Source organism: Microtus oregoni, unplaced genomic scaffold (genome assembly GCF_018167655.1).
Source record: "Microtus oregoni isolate MIOR12 unplaced genomic scaffold, Mior012 000117F_ref0000505, whole genome shotgun sequence".
Lineage (NCBI taxonomy): Eukaryota > Metazoa > Chordata > Mammalia > Rodentia > Cricetidae > Microtus > Microtus oregoni.
In genome coordinates this window covers 1,159,419-1,186,836 of record NW_024544746.1, presented here as the reverse complement: position 1 = coordinate 1,186,836, position 27,418 = coordinate 1,159,419, and the positions used below count along the sequence as shown (strand labels likewise).

Sequence of the window (27,418 nt, the reverse complement as noted above, 5' to 3'; positions counted from 1 at the left end):
GAGGCTCCTTCCTTGATTTACTCACAGATGAGAAGATTAACACATCAACAAATCAAAACTCAGGCTAACTCATAAGGCACTCTGTGCAGCAGCAATGGGCTGAAATGGGAGGTGAGCAGGCAGGCACTCAACCTGGCTGAGGAGTGCCTTCGTTGACGGGGCTGTGTCCCAGCACCAGGGTGGCACAGACAGGCTTCTAGACACGGTCCTCGGGACCCAACGCAGCTCGTCACGTGAGCACTGGATCCTCGATGCCGTGGTCAGGGTTGCAGGTGAAAGCAATGGTGATGGCATAGCGGGTGCCCCAGAGGACCTTCTCCACCCGGTGCAGGTTCTCAGAGCCTGAAGTAAAGAAGGAGACTCGGCCTGGAGGGAGAGGAAAGAGGGGTGACCACTTGCAGGATGAACACAACAGCACGGGACAAGGTGGTGACGCCCCGACCCTCAACTGCTGTTACAAAAGCCGAAGGACATAGAGAACTAAAGCAGCAGCCATATCAGCTCAGAATTTAACATCCAGGGAAAATAAAGTTTAAAAAAATAATGAGAGGCGCCAGGTACAGTGTCTGTTCTGCATCCATGAGGACCTGGGCTCATCCTCAGCACCACTGAGGGGGATAAAGAAAATTAGAACACTCTCAGGAACATTACTGCAGCCTCCACGACACAGGTTGAAGGGAGATGCTCCCAGCCAGAAAACAGGATCCAGAAAAGGGTGGAAAATACTGGAAGGAGTGAGCAGGTGGTGTGGTGTGGAAGGAAACCCTACTGCTAATTCCCAAGAAAGGGAATAAATCATTTAAGGGGGAGGGGGAGGATAACTTAATAAGACACTATGGTGTTGGTTTATCATATCGCTGAGTAAAATATATGGAAATGAAAACACAGAAGTTACAGGAAAACTTATAGGTGGAAGTGGGTCAGCAAAGCATCTTGGTATTGGCTTTAATTACTCCACAGATTCAATGTAACTCAGAACAAAATTTCTGCAGAAATTAGCAAGTAGACTCTAAAATTCATTTAGAAATGAAGCCAAAAAAAATTGACAGCAAAAGAAAACTTTTAAAATGAAGACTAAGGGCTAATGCCACCTGTTTTCCAGATTAGAAAGCTACAGTGGTTGAGACTCTGTGTCAGTCACAGAGGGTCGTTTTGCTCGGTGGACAGAACACAGCACCCACAGCCAGCAGCATATGGATGTGGTCTTTGGATCTGTGACAAAAGCTTCAAGGGTCACTTGATGGGTAAGATGTCTCTTCAACAAATGATGTTGAAACCGCTGGAAACCCATATACAACAAGTGAACACTGGCCCCTACCTCACACCATACACCAATATTATTTCAGCATGGATCAGAGCTTTAATATAAAAGCCATGAAGTCTCTACAAATAAACACAGAAAAAAAATCCTATAATCTTAGGGTGGCAAATATTTCTTAGGCATTACACTATGAACACTAGAAAAAAAAACAGTAAGTTGGACTGCTTGAGAACTTTGGCTTTGATTTCCTTCAAGAGATGAGGAAACAAAGCCAGGTGTGCGGCACACGGCTGTAATCCCAGCCACTGGTAATAATGGCAGAGGGTCAAGAGTTCAAGACCTGCCTCATGAGACCATCTCAAAACAAAACAAAACAAAACAAAACAAAAAACAGACGGGGTGGGAAGAAGAGAGAGATAGCGAGACAGAGAAAGGTGTGAGCCAGGGAGACGGTGCATGGGGAGTGCATGGCTGCAGGCACACGGCCACAGCATCGCCCTTCCACAGGCTTGACTCCTGTCCCCTAACTGACAGGTGACTTGGGGACAGCCAGCGGATATAAAGAGGCTCAGCTTGCAGGATCCAACCCCGCACAGCGAACAGATTATCTCCACAGCTGCAGACTGCAGCTCACTGCTTTGTGAGGGCACACTACTCAGTGTCACCTGACCTTCCTCACTGCTGGCAGACTCTCAAGACACCCCAGATGAAGGTGGTAATGCTGATACAGGCAGTGCAGGCTTCAGGCTTCATTTAATTTTAATGAACTCTGACAGCTCAACAGTCCATGTCTCTGAAATGACAGCTAAGTCTGAGGGGCCTCGGAGTCACAAAGGGTAGGACCCTTACAGTGGAATCAAAACGTCAGCCCCAGAGCAGAGACAAGGACAGACTGACAAGAACAACCAGCACGATGATGAATAGGGATACCCCAGTTCTCAGAATGGGATTGCATGACACCCACTATCCCTAGGAAGACTGCCTGATGGCCACCTACTTCCTTAAAGCAGGACTGAACATGGCGACTGAAAAACCAAATCATAAAGTATCCCGAATGTCTCCTCATGTCCTCATAGTCCCTGAGTGACAGGTGACCAATCCCGAATGTCTCCTCATGTCCTCATAGTCCCTGAGTGACAGGTGACCAATCCCGAATGTCTCTTCATGTCCTCATAGTCCCTGAGTGACAGGTGACCAATCCCAAATGTCTCCTCATGTCCTCATAGTCCCTGAGTGACAGGTGACCAATCCCCAATGTCTCCTCATGTCCTCATAGTCCCTAAGTGACAGGTGACCAATCCTGAATGTCTCCCCATGTCCTCATAGTCCCTGAGCGACAGGTGACCAGAGCTTTGCTGGCTTTCAGTTCAGAGTGCTTGGGACCCCTAAAGGGTGACCTGGGGTTGCAGCACAGGGTGGGGACAAATTAATGCTTGACTGACCACACCTTACCTATTTCAGAGAAAGGACTGATGGCAGTCTTTGCTGACCTGGGCTGGGGGCCCCACCACAGAGTCTAGGCAGCTGCATGATTTACAGTAGGGCCCGGGGCAGGCTAGAGAGTTCCATGGGTTGGGGACATCAGCTATGCTCTCCTTACTAACATGCAATAAAACCCTGGTCACTAAGGCTCAGTGAGTCCCTGGTCAGAAGGCCCCAAGTGTGTGTCTCATGGGCGGCCAGAGCTGGGATTTGAGGTGACTGGCAGGAACCTTGCCTGGCTCCCCAGGACTCTTCCCTTGAAGAGTTATAACTCATAATGAGTCTCATAATGAGCTTCGGGCGTGTGTGAATGGCTTTAATAGTTCTGAGTGCCAGGCTGAGCCGAGGCCAAAGCAGATACAAGGAAAGGAACAATGCACCCAGGGATGGCCATTGTCATGACTCTAGGAAGCTCATTATGAAACTAGATATTTGTTCTTTCTATAGTTTATGTTTTGACAAGGCTTCTAAGAGGCAGTGCTGGGTGTACACTCACAGGAGTGATGCTGGCAGTGTGCCTAATGCCGTACTTACCCTCGTCAGTGAAACCAGAGGTTGGCACAGTCCGTCAGCCTTTACACCCATCTAGGGAACAGGCTGGGTCCTGACCACCAGACAGCCCTAGACAGGACCCGGGGGGTCTCAAAACAGGTCCCTCCCTGTTCCCCTTCAGGAGACCTAAGTGGTAAAGTGATGTCTTGTGGTGGTTTCAATGAGTATGGGCTCATAGATTCGAATGCCTGGTCACCAGGAAGAGGCACTGTTTGAAAGGATTAGGAGATGTGGCCTTTTGGGAGTGGGTGTGGCCTTTTGGGAGTAGGTGTGGACTTGTTGGAGGAAGTGTGTCACTGGGGGTGGGCTCTGAGATTTCAAGAGCCCAAGCCAGGCCCAGTGCTCTCTCTTCCTGCTGCCTGAGGATCCAGATGTAGAACTCTCAGCAACTTCTCCAGCACCGTGTCTGCCTGTATGCCACCACGTTCCCTGCCGTGATGACAATGGACTACTTGTTGAAACTGTAAGTGAGCCCCAGTTAAATAATTTCCTTTATAAGAGCTGCTGTGGTCATGGTGTCTCTTTATAGCAACATACAGTGACTAGGACACGGTGTCTCTTCATAGCAACATACAGTACCTGTCCTCACAGCTATCAAGCTCCATGAGGCTCTCATGCCAGTCTCTTCAGCTCCAATCTGCAGGGTGACCATGGCAATGCCATACCCATCCTGTTCAGTCTCCGTGGTGCAGACTCCTGTACCATCTGAAGAGCAGCACTGTCTCCTGAACACACCCTTCACTCAGTCTGGGGCCTGGCCTGGTGTAGCCATTCTGTCCTCAGGCCATCAATAGAGGCTCACACCACACTGCGTGAGTCCCTGAGCCCCAGCTGCCTCTAGGATGTAGACATGGCCTGCCCCATGCTCAGTGCCAACCAAAAGGGAAAACAGTGACCTTTAATTTCCCATTCTGCTTTTTGGTTTAAAAGCCAGTTTCAAAGGCTGGAGAGATGGCACATCCGTTAAGAGCATAAATTATTCTTGCAGAGAGCAGAGAACCCAAGTTCAGTACCCAGCACTAAGGTCAGGCAGCTTACAACTGCCTGTTACTCTATTCAGAGAATCTGATGCCCTCTTCTGGCCTCTACAGGCACTGCATTCATGTGCACAAACCCACACTCATACACACATAAACACAACTTTTTTTTGGTTTTGAGAGACAGGGTTTCTCTGTAGCTTTGGAGCCTGTCCTGGAACTAGCTCTTGTAGACCAAGCTGGCCTCGAACTCAGAGATCTGCCTGCCTCCCAAGTGCTGGGATTAAAGGCATGCACTTCCACCACCCAGCCCTGGACTCCGTTTCTACATCCTACTCAGACCTAGGTTCAGTTCCTACCTCCCCACTAGGACCTGGACTCAGGCTCTCCAGGGACATTGTCTGCTCCCTGGGGAGAACCATGTAGCATGCATGGTGCTGGGGACTCTGGGTCTTCAGGCCACCAGGGAGATGAACTCTGAGGCAGGCCCCACAATGGTATGTAGGACACCATGTCTAACACTGCATTTACTCTTTCTTGTTTTCCTATCTTTATTTTGAAGAGCTAGGGATTACAGGGCCTCATGCATAACCACTCACCACTGTGATGCTCCTCAGCCAGCATCGCCTAATCTTAAATTGTTAGGTCCCTTCAAAAGAGGTATTGAGCAGTCAGGAGGCAGAGGCAGGCAGATCTCTGTGAGTTCAAAGCCAGCTTGGTCTACAAAGTGAGTTCCGAAACAGCCAGGACTGTTACATAGAGAAACCCTGTCTTAAAAAATAGTAAGAAAAAAAAAAGGTATCGAGAATGCAACAGAGTCTGAGGAGATCCTACACACCAGTGTGATCCCCTAGGAGCCCAGCCCTGCCAGTCACATCAGCGTGATCCCCTAGGAGCCCAGCCCTGCCAATCACACCAGTGTGATCCCCTAGGAGCCCAGCCCTGCCAATCACACCAGTGTGATCCCCTAGGAGCCCAGCCCTGCCAATCACACCAGTGTGATCCCCTAGGAGCCCAGCCCTGCCAGTCACACACAGTGACGCTGGACAGCTGAGTAATAAAGCTGGCCTCTCGGTGTTATGACTGGCATGTAGACTTGGACAAACCCAGGGCCAAACCCAAAAGATGTAGAGTAGGTGTTCTACAAATGTAGTATTGCCTGGAATGAAGCTCAGCTCACCCATAATGTGTGTGTGGTGTGTGTGCGTGTGTGTGTGTGTGTGTGTGTGTGTGTGTATGCGTGTATGTGTATGTGTGTGTGTATGTGTATGCGTGTATGTGTATGTGTGTGTGTATATATGTGTGTGTATGTGTGTGTGCGTGTGTGTATGCATGTGTATATGTGTGTGTGCGTGTGTGTATATATGTGTGTGTATGTGTGTGCGCGTGTATGTATATGCATGTGTATATATATATGTGTGTGTATGTGTACATGTATATGTGTGTGTAAATGTGTGTGCATGTGTATGCGTGTGTGTATGTGTGTGTATGTGTATGCGTGTGTATGTGTATATGTGTGTATGTGTATGCGTGTGTGTATGTGTATGTGTGTGTGCTTATGAACATCTACAAATGTTCTAAAGCTGAGCTACAGACCTGTATCCCATACCCTAGGACAACCCACCAGCCTGTGTCCTACCAGCTCTGGGCTCCACCGTCTTGTTGGACCCTTCCTCCATGAACACAAAGCGCCCTCCGCCGAAGTCCTCTGAATAATCCGATAGGTAGAGCAGTGAGGTGTAGTCAAAAGAGCCATAGGTCACCTGCAGGGTGAAGCAGAATAGGTCAGACTTCTCGATTCTTATGGGGGATTGGGGCTCTTCTTAAAAAATTGTATTATTATTTATGTGTATGTGTCTGTGTATGCCATGTGTGTTAAGGTGTCCAAGGAAGCCAAGAGAGAGTATCAGATTCCCTTGGAGATCAAGTTATGAGCCGTTGTGAGTCATGCAGTATGGACCCCCTCTACAGGATCAGCAAGCGCTCTTCACCTTTGGGCTGTCTCTCCAGCCCCAGAAATGAGGCTCCAGCCCAGTTATGTTCCCGCAAAGCTGCATGAAGGGGTGGGGAGCACAAAACAGAAGTTGGTGCAAACTGACTCCTACCCTGAGCATAGCAATGTGAAGTGTACTGTCTAGAAAAAAACATGTCAATTGTGATCAACTGTGGAGCCGTCCCAAATTTTATGTAAATTAAGATAACATGCTCACCCTGCTGTGTGGCCATCCCTACCTTCTCTCCTGGCCTATCTTCCCATACTGGACATCTGTCACACTGACCCCTAATTCCCAACCTGGTCCCTGGCACCCACCGGTCTACCTTCTCTTTGAAAATGTGGCATCTTGGGAAACCTTCCGAGAGACTCAGACAATTGTTAATGCGTGAGTAGCATGCTCCACTGGGTGCAGGAGCAAGTTTGCCCATGCTCTTCTATGATCCAGACATTCCTGGAACACGCAGAGTACATAACATCACCCTGGGGACTTGGTGAGTGATGCGAGTCTTGAGGAGGAGATGGTAATGCTGACTGAGCAGGATCGTGGGCAGAGAGGAGCCTTTCCCATCACTCATTAGTGCTAGGTTCCAATTCAAATATGGTGAGTTGATGAATTTCCTGAGGCCTGTAGCTTTCTCCATAGAAGAAGGTGACACCACCCCCAGAATACGGAGGCTTGTACCCAAGACCCTCGCAGGACCAGTGCTGTGGGCAGGAAGAACTTCCCTTCTGTCCCATACAGTTCTACTGCACCACTGGACAGAGACCCATCTGGAGCCAGTTGTGTACCCCCGGAATTCCTGTGATGGTTTAGTACAACTGGTCACTTCCTCCTGCCCTACTGCTCCTGCATACACCCCTACAAGAGTCCCACCCCAGTTCTTACCCGGGTTTTGCTCTGGAGATACCCTAGAACAGAGCAACTGGATATAGAAAACCTTCAGCAGAACCAATACTTAATAATGTATCAGAAAATTTGTTTTACATCAAAGTGACATGAGCATGGAAAACCCTGCTACAGCAAAAACATAAAATGGAAATATATTTAATGGGAAGCACGGAGTAAGCTGAGCACGGTGATCCATGCCTGTAATCACGGCTCTTGGGAGGTAGAGGAGGAAAGATCAAGAGTTCAAAGTCATCCTCAATTGCATTTGAGTCTGAAGCCAGCCTGTATTACATGAGACGCTGCCTCAAACAAAACAAAATAAAACACACAGAAAGGAGGGTTTGGGGAGAAGGGGAATGATAACATTTGCTATGCCACTGAATAAAACGTGACAACAGTTATAAGGAGAATATTTCTTACTTTTAAATATAACAGATGAAAATGCGAATATTAACCCACAAGTGGCTGCTGCTAGTAAGAAGGGGGCCGGAAAGCACAGTGGTTAATAGACACTTCTGGGCCAGTGAGATGGCTCAATGGGTAGCAGAGCTTCAGGGCAAGCCTGGGGCTTGGGCTCCACCCCCTGAGCCCATGAAAACGTGGAAGAAAATTAACCTCACAAAGTTGTCCTCTGACCTCCACGCATATGTCCACACACATATGTCATGTACATGTACACACACATGGACACACAATAATGATAATAAATATTTCAAAACATTATTTAAAGGATGTTTCAGAATCTGAATATCTAGTTTCATTAGAAACAACAAAAAGGATAGGATGACCCAGTGGGTGAAGTCTGAATTCAATCCCTGGAACTGTATAAGGGTAAAAGGAAAGAGCCAATGATATAGGATTCCCCTCTGCATGCTTTGAATATGTTTTATTATCATTGGTTAATAAAGAAGCTGCTTCTGCCTATAGTAGGGCAGGATATAGCCAGACTGGAAGAGCTACAGAGAGAGAGTAGGCGGAGTCAGAGAGACACAATGTAGCTGCTGAAGGAGACAGACACCAGAACCTTATCTGGTAAGCCACAGCCTCATGGCAATTCACAGATTAATATAAATGGGTTAATTCAAGATGTAAGAGCTAGCTAGAAATATGTCTGAGTCATTGGCCCAACAGTATTGTAATTAATACAGTGTCTGTGTGACTCTTTTGGGTCTGAGAGGCCGAGAAACAAAAGAGCAGTCTCCAGTTACAAACCAACTCTACAAAGTTTTCTTCTGAATTCTGCACGTTCACCATGGTAAGCCAAGCCCAGTAATAATAAATTAAATTACATTTTAAGGAAAGACAGCACTACAGGTGTAGAACTGTGGCTGGCAGGGTTCTGTGGATGGGACCAGTAACTTCGAGATCAAGTTTGCCATCAATTGCTTAACAGAAAAGAAAAAGCCTTTAAAAAAATATGATTCCTAGAAATGACAAAACAGGGTATTTCATGCATTTTTTTTTATATAAAAGTATTTGGAGATGTCAGGTGGTGGTAGCCCACTCCTTTCATCTCAGCCCTCAGGAAGTAAAGGTAGGTGAACCTCTGAGTTCAAGGTCAGAGAATTGGTCCACAAAGCAAGTTCCAGACTACACAGAGAAACCGTCTTGAAAAACAAACAGCAACATAAAACAACAACAACAATAAAAGAAGATAATTGGCCATGGCTGTTGTGTTGATTTGTCCAATATTCTTGTCTTCTTATATTCTTTACACTTTTGATACATTGGCTACATTATATTCTTTACACTTTTGAACCTTGTAGGCTACATTGCTATTCAAACAGCCAAACTTAAAATGAGGCACACCGACTAGAAGTCATGTGACCATGGTGCACAGCAGAACGCTGTGGCAGTCACTCAAATTTCCAACCCGTTCTGTTCCACTGAAGCATTTTCCCGCAGTACAGTGTCTCGCTATGTGGCTCTGACTGTCCTGGAACCCACTGTGTACCAAGCTGGCCAAAGCAAACATCTAACTAGAAACACAAGCCTCAGATGCTGCTCTGCTTCCCAGACAGACAGAACTTAGTCATGGGCCACGGGGATCTTGGAAGACTTTAAGACAGTGCAGTAACCACAATCCACCAGGCAGAGACAGAAACTTCACAGCCCAGCAGAAACTGAGGGGAGCCAGGCATGCTGGTGCTAGCCTGCGATTTCACTCCAGAGGTGGAGGAAGCACCAGTGAGAAGCAAGTTTAAGGCTAGCCTGAACTACACAAAGACACAATCTCAAAACAAGCAGAATTCTTCAGTCTGAAAGCCACAGTGCATTGGATCTCATCTGATGGGAACAGGTGGTTTGTGTAGGCCTAGGGCAGAGGATTAGAGTACACCTGGAGGGCAGAGAACTAGGGAAGTGCAGCCTTGGGGACATGCCTAAAGTTCTGGGATTCTCTCACCACGTCCCATGAAAAGAAAAGAAAGGTTAGTGCAGAAAAACCTACCTAAAGAAATAATGGCCACAAACTCTCCAAATGCAGTAACTAAGCTCACACTCTACCACGAGCAGTAACCAAGCACCAGGAAAACCATTTTAAAGCTTTCCAAACTTTGAAAACTGCACATGGAGGGTCCGAGAGGCGCTCAGTGGGTAAGTGAGTGTGCCTGCTGCTCTTGCTAGGACTTGAGTCTGGCTTCTAGCGGCACTCACACTGGGCAACCTACAGCTTCGAGTAATAATACCCCCAGGGGATCTGAAGCCATAACCATCTGTAACTCCCATTCCAGGGGATCTAATGCCCTTTCCTGACCTTCATGGGCATCAGGCATGTATGTGATACACATACACACATGGAAGCAAAACACTCATACACATAAACAACAATAACAACAACAAAACCCCACAAAAACAAAAAAAATGCACATAGAGAAACATCATTGAGAGACAGGGATATAGCTCGTTGGGACAGAGCTTTCCTAGAATGCTTTAGGTCCTGGACTCCATCCAAGCACCAAAAAATAAAATAAGAAAAACAAGAAAAAGTTGGCCAGGTGTGGCGATGCAGGTCTTTAATTTCAGCACTTGGGGGGCAGAGGCAGGAAAATCTCTGTGGGTTCAAGGCCAGCCTTGTCTATAGAGTGAGTTCCAAGCTAACCAATGGGGCCATGGAGAGAGAGAGAGAGAGAGAGAGAGAGAGAGAGAAGCTGAGGGGTGGTGGCACATGTCTTTAATCCCAGCACTCAGGAGGCAGAGACAGGCTGATCTCTGTGAGTTTGAAGCCAGTCTGGTCTACAAAGTTTCAGGACAGTTAGAACTGTTACACAAAGAAACCCTGTCTCAAAACAAAAACAAAACAAAACAAAATGAGGAGAAAAAGATTGTATACAGGTTTTCTTAGGCTGGTTATGGTTGGTTCAGGAACTGGATAAGCAAACTGCAGATGGGAAAGTTGCAACTGTATCAGAGAGGGTCACAGGTAGAGACGGCGTGTTGGACAGAGAGGGTCACAGGTAGAGACGGCGTGTTGGACAGAGAGGGTCACAGGTAGAGAAGGTCATGTTGGACAGAGAGGGTCACAGGTAGAGAAGGTCATGTTGGACAGAGAGGATCACAGGTAGAGACGGCGTGTTGGACAGAGAGGGTCACAGGTAGAGACGGCGTGTTGGACAGAGAGGGTCACAGGTAGAGAAGGTCGTGTTGGACAGAGAGGGTCACAGGTAGAGACGGCGTGTTGGACAGACATAAACAGGAGCACAGTAGTCACAGCTATGCCCAGGCTGGAAGAACACACCAGAAGAGGTATTACTCTAGCAGCTAAGCTCTAAAGGACAGACTTCACTGCAGGATCAGAAGTCCCCTCACTTTGTCAGCTCTATACTGGTGCCTGGAAGCTATACTCACTCAAGGGCCCCTCAGTCCATATTTCATGAAATAGTAAGTATGTCCAAGCTCCTGCAAGAGGCACACCAGTGGGCCCCTCATGTAGATGTGATTTGGGGAGAAAGGATGGGGTCTTAGAAAGCTCTGGGCTCTGACCATTGCTGCTGGGCCTACACAAGGCACTGAGACAGAGCTCCAGAGTTTCCTCAGAGACCTAAGCCAGGTATGACAGCCATTTCTGAGTAGCTACTTGGAGGAGCCTCAGAACACACTGCAGACGGCAGATGCTACAAGAAGTGTTCAGTGTCCTGTATTGCAGGCAAGCGTCTGCCACATTCAAAGCTGTTTTCAAGTGATGTCAGAGAGAACACTCACAAATCAACATCTAGTTAATAAAGTTATGGGCCACAAAGATGTGATGTGTGATGTGCACAGAATTTCAATCACATTAGAACACTTTCCAGCCTGCTGAATGATTCAATTAGCAAATCTGGAGTAGGAGAGAAGAAGAATGAGACCCCAAGGGCCAGCCGCAAGCACTGAGTCACCACCACCCTCCCACACCATCCTCAATTCCCCACTGCCTGCGTCCTGAGTTTAAGGACAGAATCAAGTGATTGATCAGCCCTGTTGGCACTGTGAGAACAGGAGCCTAGGGAAGAACAAAAGGCCAATACCTCCTGAGCAAGTCTAAAGCCTGCTCTCTGTGCCGCTTCTGTGCCCATCAGTCACCATAACAATGGTCATCTCCTAACAGGGATGGGAATGTCCAGGAGTGAGCAGCAGGCCCTCAATGATGGGCAGGCCAGTGAGGGACAAAGGGAGAAAAAAAAAAAACTGGGATGGAAGGAAGACGTCCTGTGGGGATATAGAGACCTGGGCCAGAGCAGTAACGAAAGGGGCCCTCTGCTCACACGATCCAATCAGAAAGGTTGTACATGAATTTGCCAACACGTATAGAACAAGGACACAGCAAGGCCCATGTTGCTCCCCGGCAGCCACACCAGCTGTCCCAGCCCTCGACACCCACCTAACTTAGACTGCACCCTAGAAGCCCGGAAGGAGAGGTCTGAAATAGCGCACATCAATATTGCAGAGCAGTGCCTAGAATTCTAGTCACAGATAAGAGAAGGAATCCGCTTCCCAAATGCTTACCTTGTCCACGTGGGCATGCCAATACTCATCGTGAGCTGTCTGGGCCTCTGTGCTATTTATCCGGGAGAAGAATGTGGGCTTCGTCAGAAACAAGGAGGACGCACGGATGCCGAAGGCTTTGGCAATGGTGAGCTGGACCTTCTGCCGCACGTCCCTGCACAGGACACAACGATCAGTCTGATACTTCCCGAAGTCTTATCGTTTTAAATGTTTTATAGAGTGGAACCGATTGGGATATTCTTTTCACTTTTCCTCCCAATTGCAAATCTTCGCTTAACTCCTGAACCAAACAGAATATAGCAGACCTTCGGATAAAATCAATATTTAGTGTTTTCCACTTTTAATTCTCTTGTATATTATCTACAGGTAGCAACGTCTGGAGGGGGCATTCATGTGCCTGGCAAAGACCTTCATGCTTGCTGTGGCGGTAGTCACCATGATTGTCACCCAGAAACACAGTTTCCTGTCCCACTGTGCTGGCTGTCTAGGAGTTCACAGTTGTCCAGGTTCTATGTATGGCATAGAAAGTGCTCTCCCTGCTCTCTGTGGTAAGAAGGTCTGTGTCCACGATGATCAAGAAGAACATATTACTCAACTTTGTTTTCCTGTCACATTAGGTATTTTTGTAGTTGTTGTTGTTTTGAAGGGGTTGGTTTTGTGGTGGTTGTTTCTGTTTTGTTTTTGGATTTTTGAGACAGAGTTTCACTGTGCAGACCTGGCCATCCTGGAACTCACTCTGTAGACCAGGCTGGCCTCAAACCCAGAGATCTGCCTGCTGCTGCCCCGAGTGCTGGGGTAAAGGCGTGCCCCATATTTTGTGTGTCTTCTAAACTGTGGAACTTACAATGTCAACGAATCACAGACACTTCCCATTTAAGTCAGTGTGTGCACACTTGGAATAAACAAAGAACAAAATAAACCAGTGAGGGCTAGGAGCACACCTGGCCAGCTGGACACAGTCATGGGCTGTGGCCCAAGTCTTGAGAGTATCACAGAGTGGAGCTATGGGCAGGGCGCAACCCTTGAAAGTTGCTGCAAAGCTCCTGATGGCTCCATTCCACCTGCAACAGTAGACTTAAAGAATTATACACGGCCGGTGGTGGTGGCGTACACCTTTAATCCCAGCACTCGGGAGGCAGAGGCAGGCGGATCTCCATGAGTGTGAGTTCAAAACCAGCCTGGTCTACAAGAGCTAGTTCCAGAACAGGCTCCAAAGCCACAGAGAAACCCTGTCTCCAAAGACAAAAACAAACAAACAAAAGAAGGATACATGTATTGTGAATTAAGTGACAACTTGCTGTTGCCACTGCCAGGTGTGCAGAGTTAGTCCAGGCCCTCACCTGCTCTCTGGACCAGAACCTAAGCTTTGTTCAGGAACTGTTTCCCTGGGGTAATGCTTCCAGGCAACATGGCTGGTGATGAGATGATATTGATCATCAGAGATGGGTGAGCAGAGGGCTACAAAGGGCAGCAGAAGCTTGGTGCTCTGACGGCATGTGCAGTGTTCAACACATGTGCTGATTCAACACTACCGAGTAGGCGATAAAATTCAACACTCACACACTCATACATGGTTACGGGTAAAACCTGGAATTCTGAACAAGATCAGAGTGCGGTACCAGTGCCCTTTTTGGTGAATGATGTCATGCTGCAGTTAGGAAACATTAGTAACAGGACTAACTAAATAGAACGTGTATATAATCTCCCTGAACTATTTCCTATGCTGTAAGACATTCTTTTAAAAATAATTTTATTTTTATCTCATGTGTACCAGTGTTTTTGCCTGCATGTATATCTGTGTGAGGGTGTCGAATCCTCTGGAACTAGAGTTACAGACAGTTGTGAGTTGTCATATGGATTCTGAGAATTGAAACTGGATCCTGCTGTGAAACAATCTTTGTACACTGTAAATGTGTATTATTCTTATTGAGTAATAAAGATCTGACTGGCCTACAGCTGGGGAGGAGAGATTGGGCAGGAGAGCCAGACTAGAAGAATTCTAGGAAGAAGCAGGGCAGAGTCAGAGGAGTCTCATCAGGGGACGCAGAGGGAGCAAGATATGCTGAAGGACAGGTAAAGCCTCAAGCTACGTGGCAATACATAGATTAATAGAAATGAGTTGATTTAAGTTGTAAGAGCAAGTGAGTAATAAGCCTGAGCTACCAGCCAAGCATTTATAATTAATATTGAGTCTCCATGTCAGTTATTTGGGAACTGGCAGACAGGAAAGAAAAGTCCACCTACAGGGACCTCTGGAAGAGCAACCAGTTCTCTTAATCGCTAAGTCAACTCTCCAGTCCCCTGTAATACACACTTTAATAACCTTCCAAAAATTTAATTTAAAAAAATTCCCTAGATAGGTGTAAGGCCCACAGGTCTACCCCTCCTCCCAGGGTTCATACTGAGGACAGCTTGCAGTTTCTGGAAAAACATCTTGTTTGCTCCTGTGCTCGCTCTGCCCACCCTGGTGGTTAGCTACAGGGGAGTTGTTTACTCTGCTTGAGCTGGTAATTTCCCACCTGCCTAGGGGATTTCCACTGTGCAGCAGTTAGGTATATAAGGCTTTCTCTAAGCTTGAATAAGTGGCATTCTGCATTCTGTCTTCACGAATGACCCATGACTCTTGTGTTCTTTAATCTCCAGCCCCTTGCCCGACTCGTGAACTGTCCCATAGTGCAGGCGCTACAGGCGGAGGCCCACAGCGAGATGGGGAAGTAGGAACCCCAGAGAGATGGCCCTCGGAAGGCTGGCCAGCAGGTGAGATATTGATGGTGAGGGTTAATTGAAGATGGGTGCTGGTAATTTTGTTCAAGTATTGACTGACCAATTGAAGTTCTTTTAACAAAGCAAGGCACTGCTATTAAAACTAAGTCACCACAAGAGTTCGTTAAGACAGTTTTATAGTTTAGTCCCTGGTTTCCACAAGCTAGGGACTTTAATAATCCTGATTGGGAGCAGGTAAAGGCTGATCTTCAAAAAGCTAAAGAGCGAGGGCCAGAAGAATCCCCTACAGCAACATTTTCACTATGGTGCCTAGTCAGAGATGCTCTTCTCAGTGATGATGTCAAAGTGAAAGAGCAATTAGAGAATTTGGCCAAAACCTTTGAGGAGATTCAGGGTGAAGAATCTGTGAACTCAATTAAGAGCTTTGAGGAGGGGGAAGTTAAAAGTACTAAAAGGGATACAGAAGAGGAAGAAGAGACTTTAGAAAGGGAGATTGTACTGTTAAAAAAGAGGTTGGAAGAAGAAGGAAGGAAGCAGGCAGAGATGTCTCCATAAGACCCCCGCAGCAGAATCCATTCCTTGACACTTCAAATCCTTCTGCTGCTACCTCCATTGCTGCTACCCCTACTGACTTAGAGGTGGAAATCCGAGAAATCCAAGATACACTAAATAATCTAAGTAGAGAGGGGCAAATTTATCCCGTCATGGGGATTATTGATCGGCAAGGACAGCGGATCAGGCAGCATAACCCTCTGGCCTTTAAGGACATTAAGCAACTACAAGAAGCAGTTATGGCCCATGGGACTCATGCCCCCTTCACTGTGGCTTTAATGGAACCCTTTGTGGAACTCAACCTTACGCCCAGGGAATCAGATGGGCACTGGCAAAGAATCCCCCGTTTCTGATGCCAGTGGAACTGGGTAGCCCTGTGTGGCCCTGTCTTATCTATCAGTTTCAGCCCAGGTAAACCTGCTGTGCCTTTGGATACCACCCAAAACAACATCACGGGGATTTGGATTCTAACTGGAGTCCTGTGTTTCAGAAAATTAAAAACCTCAGGAGCCTGCCTAACGATTTCAGTTCCATTGCTGCAAGCGGTTGCCTCGCACTCAGCAATGCTCCCATTGCTGATTTTGGTCCTGATGCCACCAGTGCCTCCGTGGTAGGTCTCAGGAAACCCTATTTAGCAAAACATTGTCCTTTCCGGGCGGGGGTTTGTGTCAGGCCCCTTTCTTTTTTGTTGTTTGATCATCCTGCTAATATTTCTGGAAGTTTAAGCTGTCCTGAGGTTTGTCAACTGAGGAGTTGCTGGGGTGGTCTGAGCGCCGGGGATCCACGATGATCAGCTCATCCTGCATCGAGCAAGAAGAGGTTTCAGCGTTACAGCAGCCTTAGTGGCGGCCATTGCTGTGGCTGTCACAGCGGCTACGGCTAGCACGGTGGACACCTTATCGGGGCAGGTCGCAAGGGCCTTGGACGCTCAAAACGATATTAATAGCCATATTCACAAAGGAACACTCTGGGGAGCTCACATGCTATCCTGTTCCCCTTCATTTAACTACAAACTTAACAGACACAGGGAAAATGCTTAATGCTGCTATTCACGGACCCTGGAGTGCACAATTTCTTAACCTTATGCACAAATTGGCTCATGAGATTATTCTAGTTAATAATACCAGGGTTCCCCCCACCAGCACTGAGACCTTACTTAAGGGGCTCCAACTTGTGGGCAGACTCATTAAGGATTGAGCAGGCACAGCCTCCTGGGCGTGCTTATGTGGCTGGGAGCCTTCATCATCTTCATGTTTTTACGGCACCAGAGCCAGAGGCAAGCTCAGGTCAATTTCTCCACTCGGCAAATACTCTTGCTATTGCCCCGGAGGATTCTTCAGTGTAAATCTGGCTGAACATGATGGAGGGTGACTAGTGAGCCAATGACGGGAAAGGTCTTTGGGGGGCTGCCCCAACCTAAGACAGGAAATGTGTTTTGACCTGGATGCTTTCCCAAGACGGGTAAGGGGTGTTGCCTGACATCCAATGCCACCCATGACAGGCCTAGTCATGTGATTTATAAAAAGAGGGACCTGTAGGGCCGACAGGTCTACCCCTCCTCCCAGGGTTCATACTGAGGACAGCTTGCAGTTTCTGGAAAAACATCGTGTTTGTTCCTGTGCTCGCTCTGCCCACCCTGGTGGTTAGCTACAGGGGAGTTGTTTGCTCTGTCTTGAGCTGGTAATTTCCCACCTGCCTGGGGCATTTTCACTGTACAGCAGTTAGGTATATAAGGCTTTCTCTAAGCTTGGATAAATGGCATTCTGCATTCTGTCTTCACGAATGACCCACGTCTCTTGTGTTCTTTAATCTCCAGCCTTGCCCGAATCACGAACTGTCGCCTCTGGTTGAGGACAGAGCAAGAATCATGTGGCAGGTGCTGGGCTGAGACCAACAGCAAGACGTGTCTGCTATAGGACCAAGAAGGCTTAGAAAGTATTAGTGAGCTGCCCATCTACCCAGAGACAAGCTGAGCTTGGTCTACATCCACAGGTCTCGATCCCTCACACAGGAGCCATTGCCCTGGCCTGATGTGACGGGACATCAGAGAGCCAATCTCAGCCCACTGGAGTGATATTTCATTTGTATTTTAATAAATAAAGCTTGCCTGAAGATCAGAGAGTAAAACAGCCCCACTGGTCTGTCTTACAGACCAGGCAGTGGTGACACACACCTTTAATACCAGTAGCCACACTAGTTTGCCACAGAAACATGGCGGTAGTAGTACATGCCTTTAATCCCTGCCCTAGAGAGGAATATAAAACAGGAGGAGACAGCTCTCACACAGTCTCATTCTGAGATTCCTGGAGGCAGGATCGCCATTTCAGACTGAGGCAGAGGTAAGAGCCAGTGGCTGGCTGTTTTGTTTTTCTGTCCTTCAGGTTGAACCCCAATTTCTGCCTCTGGGTTTTTATTGATCGTGTTACAGCTCACTTTGCATCTCTGGGCCCACTCATCCCTTCTCACACTTCATCTTCCTTACCTATATAACTGGAAGTCCTCCTCAGAGAAGATATTTTGTACTTTATCCCCAAAGTATCTGTGAAATAATAAATAACATTAGCAGATATAGCATGTTACTAAAGCATGCCTTAAAAACAAACAAACAAACAAAAACCCAGGGTCTCACTCTGTAGCTCAGGCTGATCTTCAACTTGGGGTAACCCTCCTGCTTCAGATGTCAGGAATAAACTACCACACCCAGTTTTCTTGTTTCCTTCAATCAGACTTTCATAGCTAATCAGCAAGTCTCCAAAAGCAGGGCTGTCACAGCACAAGAGTTACTCCCTTTCTACAGTAACCACCGTGTTATGGAGAAGGATGGAGAGGAAGGATGGAAAGGAAGGATGGAGAGGAAGGACGGAGAGGAAGGACGGAGAGGAAGGAAGGAGAGGAAGGAAGGAGAGGAAGGAAGGAGAGGAAGGACGGAGAGGAAGGAAGGAGATGAAGGACGGAGAGGAAGGACGGAGAGGAAGGAAGGAGATGAAGGACGGAGAGGAAGGAAGGAGAGGAAGGACGGAGAGGAAGGAAGGAGAGGAAGGACGGAGAGGAAGGACGGAGAGGAAGGAAGGAGAAGAAGGAAGGAGAGGAAGGAAGGAGAGCAAGGACGGAGAGGAAGGATGGAGAGCAAGGACGGAGAGGAAAGAAGGAGAGGAAGGACGGAGAGGAAGGATGGAGAGGAAGGATGGAGAGGAAGGATCGGGCTATCACAGCATGAGAGTTACTCTCTTTCTACAGTAACCACCGTGTTATGGAGAAGGAGAGGAAGGATGGAGAGAGAGCAAGGATGGAGAGGAAGGATCGGGCTATCACAGCATGGGAGTTATTCTCTTTCTACAGTAACCACGGTGTTATGGAGAAGGAAGGGGACAGAAAGTGAGAAGGATGGAGAGGAAGAAAGGAAAATTGAGGGAGGAAGGGAAGTCGGCAGAAAGGAAGAAAGGAAGGGAATGGTGACAATGAGGCCAAGAACTCTCCTAGGCCTCTCCTAGGCCTTGAAGAACTCGTGGCTTCCTGAGACCCATGCAGCCACCAAGCGCCCACCTGCTCCCTACTTCTGGCACTTCCTCCAGCCTCTCACCTGTACAGGTTCACAAAATGTTTCCCAACAGACAGGGCCCCAGAGTGCAAGTCCAGGATAGATGCCTGAAAAAGACGTGTGTGTGTGTGTGTAAAACAAGTGATGGTCACTTTAACAGCCAAAGTGGAGCCCCGTTACCACCCTACCTCTGGCTTCTTAAAAACCTTGCCTTGTGCACTGTCTGCCTGGACAAAGGTGTCTCTCTCTGCTGTCCAAAAGGGAAACCACATTTTCCCCTAACACTTTCAGAAACAGTCCCCGGACACACTTCCTAGACACATCTGGGAATGCTCACGGTGAGTCCCAGCCCACCCTATTGACTACTGCTTTCCTTCCCTCCACTAGGTCTGTCCACGTGTGAAGTGGGCAGTGTGACTGGTTTCTGCACACATGTGCACTTCTGCATGGACACCAACTACGCCCATCTGTGAATCCTCTCTGCTCTCTGCCAGCCCATCCCGGACACCTGAGGCTCCACTTTCTGTAGGAGTCTAGCCGTGTCCTGTTGAGATGGAGGAATGGCAAACAGACCCTGTGATAGGCTTCTTTCCTTTAGCGTAACTCATGCTGTTTATCCCAGCTCAGCACTGAGGCTGTCGCTCCGCAAGGATGTGTCAAACCTGCTGGTCTATCCGTGATGCCTTGGATTTTTCTGTACACGCTGGCTACATGCATGTGGGCATGTTCTGGGGGCTCCCAGTAAAACATGTTATATGGAACTACACATCACTAACTTTTAAGGACCTGCTAAAATGTTTTCTGACCCTGACCGCCCACCTTTGAGTCTTTTCCTACATCCCAGGAGGAAAGCATGGACTATTTTACCCCATGCATGCAGTAGTAACAGACACCAGGCCCCTTCCCTTACTCTCACAATTACTTAGCTAAGGTGTGGACACAATGTGGGCTTACTCAGTATTTACTGAACTTAACGGTATCAGGGAATGCTGAAGGAGTAGGAGAAAGGTAACTCTGACAGTCTTTTAGCAAATATCTCCCTGAACCAAACTGAACAACATAAAAGGGATTCTACTTCCAGAATTCTAAAGAAAGAGCCATGGGTGAAGTCCAGCAATCACAGAAATACTTTGAAATTGGAGCAAAGTCTGACAGCCAACCTTCCCAAAGGCAGGGTCTCTGCAGACTTGCTTTGGGCCGACTACAGACTACAGCACAAAGCAGTTGTCAAGATACACAGGGAAAGGAACTCACCCTCAGCTATTTCCTCACACCAAGTAGAGACCAAGTGAGAATCCACACCACCACCAAGGTCCCAGTGGCCACCACCCAGCTGACCATTTACAGACGTGCGGCTAGCCCAGTTCATTCCTATGGCTGTACCAACATTTACAGACGTGCGGCTAGCCCAGTTCATTCCTATGGCTGTACCAACATTTACAGACGTGCGGCTAGCCCAGTTCATTCCTATGGCTGTACCAACACAAAGTGAGGACTTCCAGCTGCACAAGTTCATTCTCCCACCTCTGAGGCCAGAAGTCTAGAATCAAGATGGGTCGGAGGCACTCCTTGGTTTGTGGCCTAAGCTCTAGGGCATGGTCCTTCCTTGTCCTAAAGCATCTGTGGCCCCTGGCCTTCTTTGGTTTATGGCCACATCAGCCCGCTTCCCACCTCCACGCACCCACATGTAGGCTTCCTCCTTTCTTTGGCTGTCTCTTATATAGACACCTTGTCCTTGGTCTTGAGGCCCCTGAGAGGGACTTTCCCTCAATTACAGCTACAAAACCCCCATTTCCAAATTATATCCCAGGTTCCCCGTGGACACACCAACCTGTTCACTGTGTGATCTCCTGTTGTGAAAAGGACGGCAGGCCTCCGCTGGTCTGCTGCAGGAGACCCGTCTAAGCATCATGGAGGCTTGGCCTTTCCCAGCAGCCACCTGGCCACCAGGCTTCTGACCTCCCCTTTTCCCACCCCTCCCCCATCCTCCCTGTCCCTACCCAGAGTGTCTAAAGTGCCAGTGCTGAAGCCAGGCAGCCTATGACAGCCTGAAGAGATGGCCATGTGTGACTTAACACATACTCTTCCCAGAGGGATATATTTTGTGCCCACCAGGCAGAAGGAACCCCAACCACTATCTGAGAAACACCATGGACAGATCAGCTCATGTCTGAGGTGGGGAACAGAGGGGACCCTGTGCAGCCAATACTTTTTCCTTCCCTTCCAAGGAGAGAAAACTTAAAATGTATCAAAAAAAAAAAATGGGAACAGGAATCATGGCAACTCACCCCTCCATCTGATCCACCTAGGGAGAGTCCCTTCTCTGCTATTCTGTGGGGGATAAAACTTTAAATCAGAATTTAGTTGACAGCATTGTCCATAAAGTATCTAGGCAAAACATCAATCAGTATAATAGTGCCTTGTTTATAGGCTCTGCATGTTTAACATTTATGACACAAACAAACTCGAAACTGTAACTTTCTAAGCTGAGGATACATCATCCTCTCGCTACTGACACACAGCCTGCTTAAAAACCACTGGCCTAATTCCTCACCATAGAAGGTGCTGCTTAGTTTATCTGTGACCTGACAGCTCCCAGGTCAATGGAGATTTGGTAGTCACAGCTCAGACTGTAAAAGAACCACGCCAGCCCAGAGAGGCCAACCCTCCTGAAGAGCATCTTTGACAAGGCCACCCAGGAGCACTCGGCTCTCAGTAAAACACTGTAATCCTCAAGTATGACAGAGATACAGGATGAGGGTGGGGAGAAGGAAAGAGAGGACAGGCTCCTTGCTGGGCATTGTAGCAGGACCAGCATGAGGAATGAGGATGGAGGAGAAAGGGACTCAAGGTCCAAATGAAGGGTCGCATGTTGAATCTGACAGCTGGTCAGAAAACCTAATCTTTCTTCTTTTTTTTTTTTTAAATTTTTATTTATTTATTATGTATACAACATTCTGCCTCCTTGTATGCCCACACGCCAGAGGAGGGCACCAGATCTCATTACAGATGGTTGTGAGCTACCATGTGGTTTCTGGGAATTGAACTCAGGACCTCTGGAAGAGCAGCCAGTGCTCTTACCCTCTGAGCCATCTCTCCAGCCCCCCATAAGATCTTGTTTTTAAAACCCCCACAAGGAAAACTCCAGCACCAGCTGCTTCTGAGATAGCATTCATGAACCACAGAGGGATGAAATGCTATCCAGTGGTTGTCAGCTGAGGCTGGAGGAGGCCGTGTTTTCACAGAAGAGTAAGCTCCGTGGAGGGGAGGCTCAATCAGCAGAAACATTGCAAATGCCACAGCATTTCCTCCAAGGAAGGAGGAAATAGGAAACCTGCCCTTTGACCCCCAAAACCCTCGAGGATGATCCACAGAACCATGAGACTCTCGACTCTGTTGCTGCCCGGGCTCACTCCCCACTTTCTGCTATACCCATGTATGCCCTGGACAAAGTGCAGAGATGCGTGAGTACCTGCGAATCTGCTCCGCCTCCTCCCTGGTGATTACCATGTCAGTGACACCTCTGCCACACTTCCTGGGGGTGCAGCCTGGAGGATGAGAATTAAGAAGAAATGCTGACTACCAAAGCCGCTGCCCCAAGATGACGGCTGAGCTGGCAAGACCCTCCACTGTGACTAGGGGGCAAGTTTGGCTAATACACCTAGTTAAAAGTCAACTTCAGAAAAACAGTGGTAACTTTTCACCAGAACTGTGCCCTGTGCACAGTCTTAGAGCTCACATCTCCCTCCTGGTAGGTGTCCTGGGTTTCTCACAGACCCACACTGATAGGCTGATCCTAAACACCAGTCGCTGCCCCCAAACCTGGGAAAACAAGGAAACCTCCAAACATTGCACTGACATCTCTGTTTTCTTTGTCTTGTTAGAAACATGGTCTCACTATGTAGTTCATGCTGCCTCAGCCCCCTGAGTTCTGAGATTACAGGCCTATACTAGCCCACTAACAGTTTGGCAACATTCCTTATCTTGCTTGCTGGTTTGAGCACTCTTAAATACCCCCTGGAAAGTTCTGGCACAGCCCAAGCTGAACCTGTCATTCTGGTCACTATGCTTCTCCAGGACCACAGCACCCGCCTACCACGCTCATCTCTGTATCTCCTTCCACCTCGGGGTCATGCAGACACTGAGAGGAAGGAAGTCAGAAGCAGCTGAGACGGGGAGAGTGTGATGGGGCTCGCGGCCGTGGGGAGATGGACAGGATGGAGTGAACTGTGTAATGTTCTTACTGATGAGATGGGACTGTAAACTCATGGGGTCCTACTGCAAGATATGCTAACTCTGGATGGGAAGCTGCCATTTATTGTGTGTGTGTGTGCCCGCATGCATGCGTGTGTGTGTTATAAATTAAGATGTTTGAATGAAAAAGTCCTAGGACAGAGCATCCAACACAACAGAAGCATGCTTATTTTACTGACTGCTGAAGGAGAAAGTCATGCACCCTTTCTCCTTGACCACCCAGTCCACAGAGCACTCCCGGGCCATCTCCCATGCCACTGTGTGCTGAATTCTTGTGTATCACAACAGTGCCCCCTAGTGGAAGAACATAGGTTCTTTTCTTCATTCAAGTCCAAAACATTACTTTGAGTAAAAAATAAACCATTCTATTGTGGAATATCAGTTTAAAATGTGCTACATTTGTTTATGCTGTGGAATATTTATTTTTTTATTTTTTTATTTTTTTTTTTTTTTTGGTTTTTCGAGACAGGGTTTCTCTGTAGCTTTGGAGCCTGTCCTGGAACTCCCTTGGTAGAACAGGCTGGCCTCGAACTCACAGAGATCTGCCTGTCTCTGCCTCCCAAGTGCTGGGATTACAGGAGTGCGCCACCACCGCCCGGTTGGAATATTTATTTAAGGATGCAAAGATGTGTTCCATTCTTTTATGTTGCATTTGCTTAACTCTGTAAAGCTGTGCTACTTTGCCTGTCTAAAACACCTGATTGTTCTAATAAAGAGCTGAATGGTCAATAGCTAGGCAGAAGGATAGGCGGGGCTGGCAGGCAGAGAAAATAAGTAAGAGAAGAAAGGAAGAGCAGAGAGCAGGAAAAGGAGAAGGAGAGGACGCCGCCAGGGGTCAGTCATCTAGCACACAGCCAGCCACAGAGTAAGAAGAAAGCAAGGTATATAAAATAGAGAAAGGTAAAAGCCCAGGGGCATAATGTAGAAGAGAATTGTTTAAGTTAAGAAAAGCTAACTAGAAATAAGCCAAGTTAAGGCCAGGCATTCATAAGTAAGAACAAGTCTCCATGTATTTATTTGGGAGATGGGTGGTGGGCCCCCAAAGAGCAAAGAGAAAAAAACAGACAACTATACCATTCTTATGGTTTGTTTAGAGCCAGGTCCTGCTGCAGAACAATCCTTCCATACACTGTAAATTGCACTGTTATTTGTTCAATAAAGAAGCCGACTAGCCAATACCTAAAAAGGATAAGGTCAGACAGGAAAACCATACCAAGGACACTGGGAAGAAAAGGGGCGGAGCCAGAGGAGTTGCCAGGAGATGCTCCAAAACAAGTTGGAGGATAGGTAAAGCCACAAGTCACATGGCAATATGCAGAATAATAGAAATGGGTTGATTTAAGCTGTAAGAGTTAGCTAGTAACAAGCCTAAACTATTGGCCAAGTATTTAAAATTAATATTGAGTCTTCATGTGGGTTATTTGGGAACTGGGGGGGGGGTAGGGGGAGTCTGCCTACAAGACCCAAAAGCTACAATGTATCTGGAGGGTACAAAGCATTCAGGAAAGCAGCAGTCCAAGAAGGCCTGCACCCCATGGGATCCATCAGGCCCAGAGGTGTGTGTTCCCCAGGGTGCTGACTGTCCTCACCGGGCTCTGTGGCCCTGACTCTGTGGTTCCTTCTCTATTGCCCCAGGGCTCCATTCTGTAACCAGCTGGCTGCTCCTTCCTGCCTCAACCAGGGCCATAGGTGGAGCTTCAGACCTGTGACCTGGGATGACATTCTTCCCATCACACTTTCTGGGCATTCCTTACCAGCACCTTGGTCTCTCACGTGTCATCCTCATCTTTCTGGAACTCTTTTTTACATTTATTTATTATTATAAGTTATTAGTTATTATTATTACATTTATTATATAGAGGTCAGAGTTGGTTCTCCTTACTCTTGATTCTCTTCCACCATGTGGGTTCAGGATATTGAACTGCGGCCATACGACTTGGTATTATGTACTTTTAACTGCCAAGCCATCTTGCTGACCCTTTCTCACCCTGGTAATCCTGTTACTTCTCTGCACACCGCCCCTGGGCACAGAAGCTTGCTGAGATGCTGTCTACACCAGAGTGCACCGGAGGCTGACCCTGAACCCTCTTTACTCTCCAACCCAGTGTTGGGAAGGGAAAATTCGTCTCTGCCCAAATATACCATTTTTCAACCGATTCCAGTTGTAGCAAAAAGCGATGTTGAATTTCATTTCTGTCCCTTTGACCTTGTGTATATCTGTGTGTATGTGATTGCAGGTACCTGCAGAAGAAGGAAGGGCTGAATCTCCTGAAGGTGGAGTTACAGGCAGTTGAGCTGTCTGTCAAAGGTGCTAGGAACTGAACTCAGGTCCTCAAGTTTTCTTAAACATGAGCCATCTCCACCATACACTCTTTTTTCTTTTCTTTCTTTTCTTTTCTTTTTTTTTTTCTTTTTTTGGTTTGATTTTTTGAGGTTTCTCCTGGCTGTCCTGGACAAGGCTGGCTTTGAACTCACAGAGATCCACCTGTCTCTGCCCATCAAGTGCTGGGATTAAAGGTGTGCAACACCACCACCCAGCTTGTTTTTCCCGACCTGTCACTCTTTATTAAGAAACCTGTGGCACATACCTTCAAATCTTCGGTGGCCATCATAGTCCTCCGAGCAGGGAACCTCAATGAACCTGCCCTCTAGGACCTCACCACAACGGGCCAAGACTTCAGCCACATCATCATTGGTCCCCAGACTACTCCAGAGCAGGAATGTGATGAGAGCAAGGCCAACTCCGAGGGCCACAGTCCTCAGCCATGTCCTCTGTGACTCCTGAGGCAACCGCTCCTTCTTGGTGCTGAGAACAGAAAACACAACCATTGGATGCAGCTATCTCAGTAAGCATGCCGATCAAAACCACAGGATGTTCACACCGGATACCACCAGCCGTGGGCTGGGCCTACACTGACCTCTGATCAAAGTGGATGGACCCCTATCAATCTTGAGATATTGCAGGGACCCATGGGCTGATTATGAAGTAGGTAGTGGGAAACAGGACTATCCACCTCGGTCTACAATCCACCCAGCTGATCAGGGTGCTCATCAGACCTCACCACGCCCCTCACCCGAGGTTCCGCCCCTCAGAGGAGCTTCCCAGGTAGTATGCGGCCTTGTCTCCTCTGATCAGACAGGGCTGAGCACGTGCTTCAATGGACAAAAAACGTGGGTTGACCACGGACACTTCCTGCCCAGCCCACAGAGTTCCCATCTGGAGGATTGCCACGATCTCTACTCTCCTGCATCTCTGCTTGATTGCCCCACCCCAAGCACGTGTCTCTACAAGAATACATGTACACTTGAACCAACTTGCACGAATCGAATCCACTTAACTCGAATCATAAATCTGGGGCCAGAAAAACAGCACAAAAGAATATCAGAAATGATGTATAAGTTGATGCCCCTATGACCCAGTTCTGCGTGGTCTGTGTCTCTACAGATCTCTGTGTATAACTGGGATATATGCGTAGTGCTGTTCAGGAAAGGTCTGACGGGCCATAGGTCTTGAAATACACGCCGAGTTGTCGAGAGCTAGGTCCCTGTCCTCAAAGGCTCCATCCTTTGGATTCAGGTATAGGTTTGTCAGAAGCCCACAAGGTCAGTTTCGGGCAGGTGAAGTGTGAAAGGCCGGGATGAGGTAACCGGCAAACATGTGGGGAGATGGGACACACAGCAGAAGGGAGTCATAAAGGCCCAGAAATACCCACTCGTGAGAGAAACCTGCTCACTCAAACCCACTTCAAGGATGAAGCTCCCTGTTGGCAGGGTCTGCAGAACTCCTTGGTGGGCAGCCACGCGGACATCCCACCGTGGGATATTTGCAGCAGAATACTCCAGACCACACGCTCTAAGTCACGCCCGCCTGATCACACTGCAGTAGGGCTGGACCCATCCCACACCACGCCGGCTTGCCATGACCACGCCCACTCCTGTCACGCCCACCTCCCGCCAGGCTCCGCCCCCGGAATAACCACGCCCACACGCCGCCAGTCAGGCCCGCTCGCTATTGCACACGGCCTCGCGCCGTCCTCTCTACCTGTTCGCGCGCCGGCGCTCGGCTGCACTACTTCCCTCGGGAACTTTGGGTGGTCCCCTCCGCTGAGGCGCCATTGGGCCGGGCCGCCGCGGAGCCAGGAGGGACACGAGAGCCACTAAACCCGGGGCAACAGCCGCGACAGCGAGCGCGAGGCGGACGCGGTGCGGGGAC

The 27,418-nt window shown here is 48.1% G+C and overlaps 1 protein-coding gene across 1 annotated transcript; it reads right to left on the bottom strand.

The window, feature by feature from the left end:
- Positions 1-27,379, bottom strand: LOC121444095 (2-oxoglutarate and iron-dependent oxygenase domain-containing protein 3). Its single transcript, XM_041645855.1, has 9 exons — positions 27,248-27,379; positions 25,794-26,011; positions 22,424-22,499; positions 21,240-21,282; positions 18,994-19,058; positions 17,896-17,952; positions 12,138-12,291; positions 5,912-6,035; positions 1-366 (listed from the first exon to the last, which is right to left on the bottom strand). The coding sequence occupies exons 1-9, from the start codon at positions 27,319-27,321 to the stop codon at positions 230-232; spliced, it is 948 nt and encodes a 315-aa protein (XP_041501789.1). The 5' UTR covers positions 27,322-27,379; the 3' UTR covers positions 1-229.
- Between the last annotated feature and the right edge of the window lie 39 nt (positions 27,380-27,418).

Excerpts from the sequence above, each read along its gene's own strand:
- LOC121444095 (XM_041645855.1), bottom strand. The coding sequence starts at position 27,321 with ATGGCGCCTCAGCGGAGGGGACCACCCAAAGTTCCCGAGGGAAGTAGT. Across the intron at positions 21,283-22,423 it reads GAGGCGGAGCAGATTCGCAG|AATAGCAGAGAAGGGACTCT; the intron begins GTACTCACGCAT and ends TATCCCCCACAG. Across the intron at positions 6,036-12,137 it reads GGCATGCCCACGTGGACAAG|GTGACCTATGGCTCTTTTGA; the intron begins GTAAGCATTTGG and ends TTCACCCTGCAG.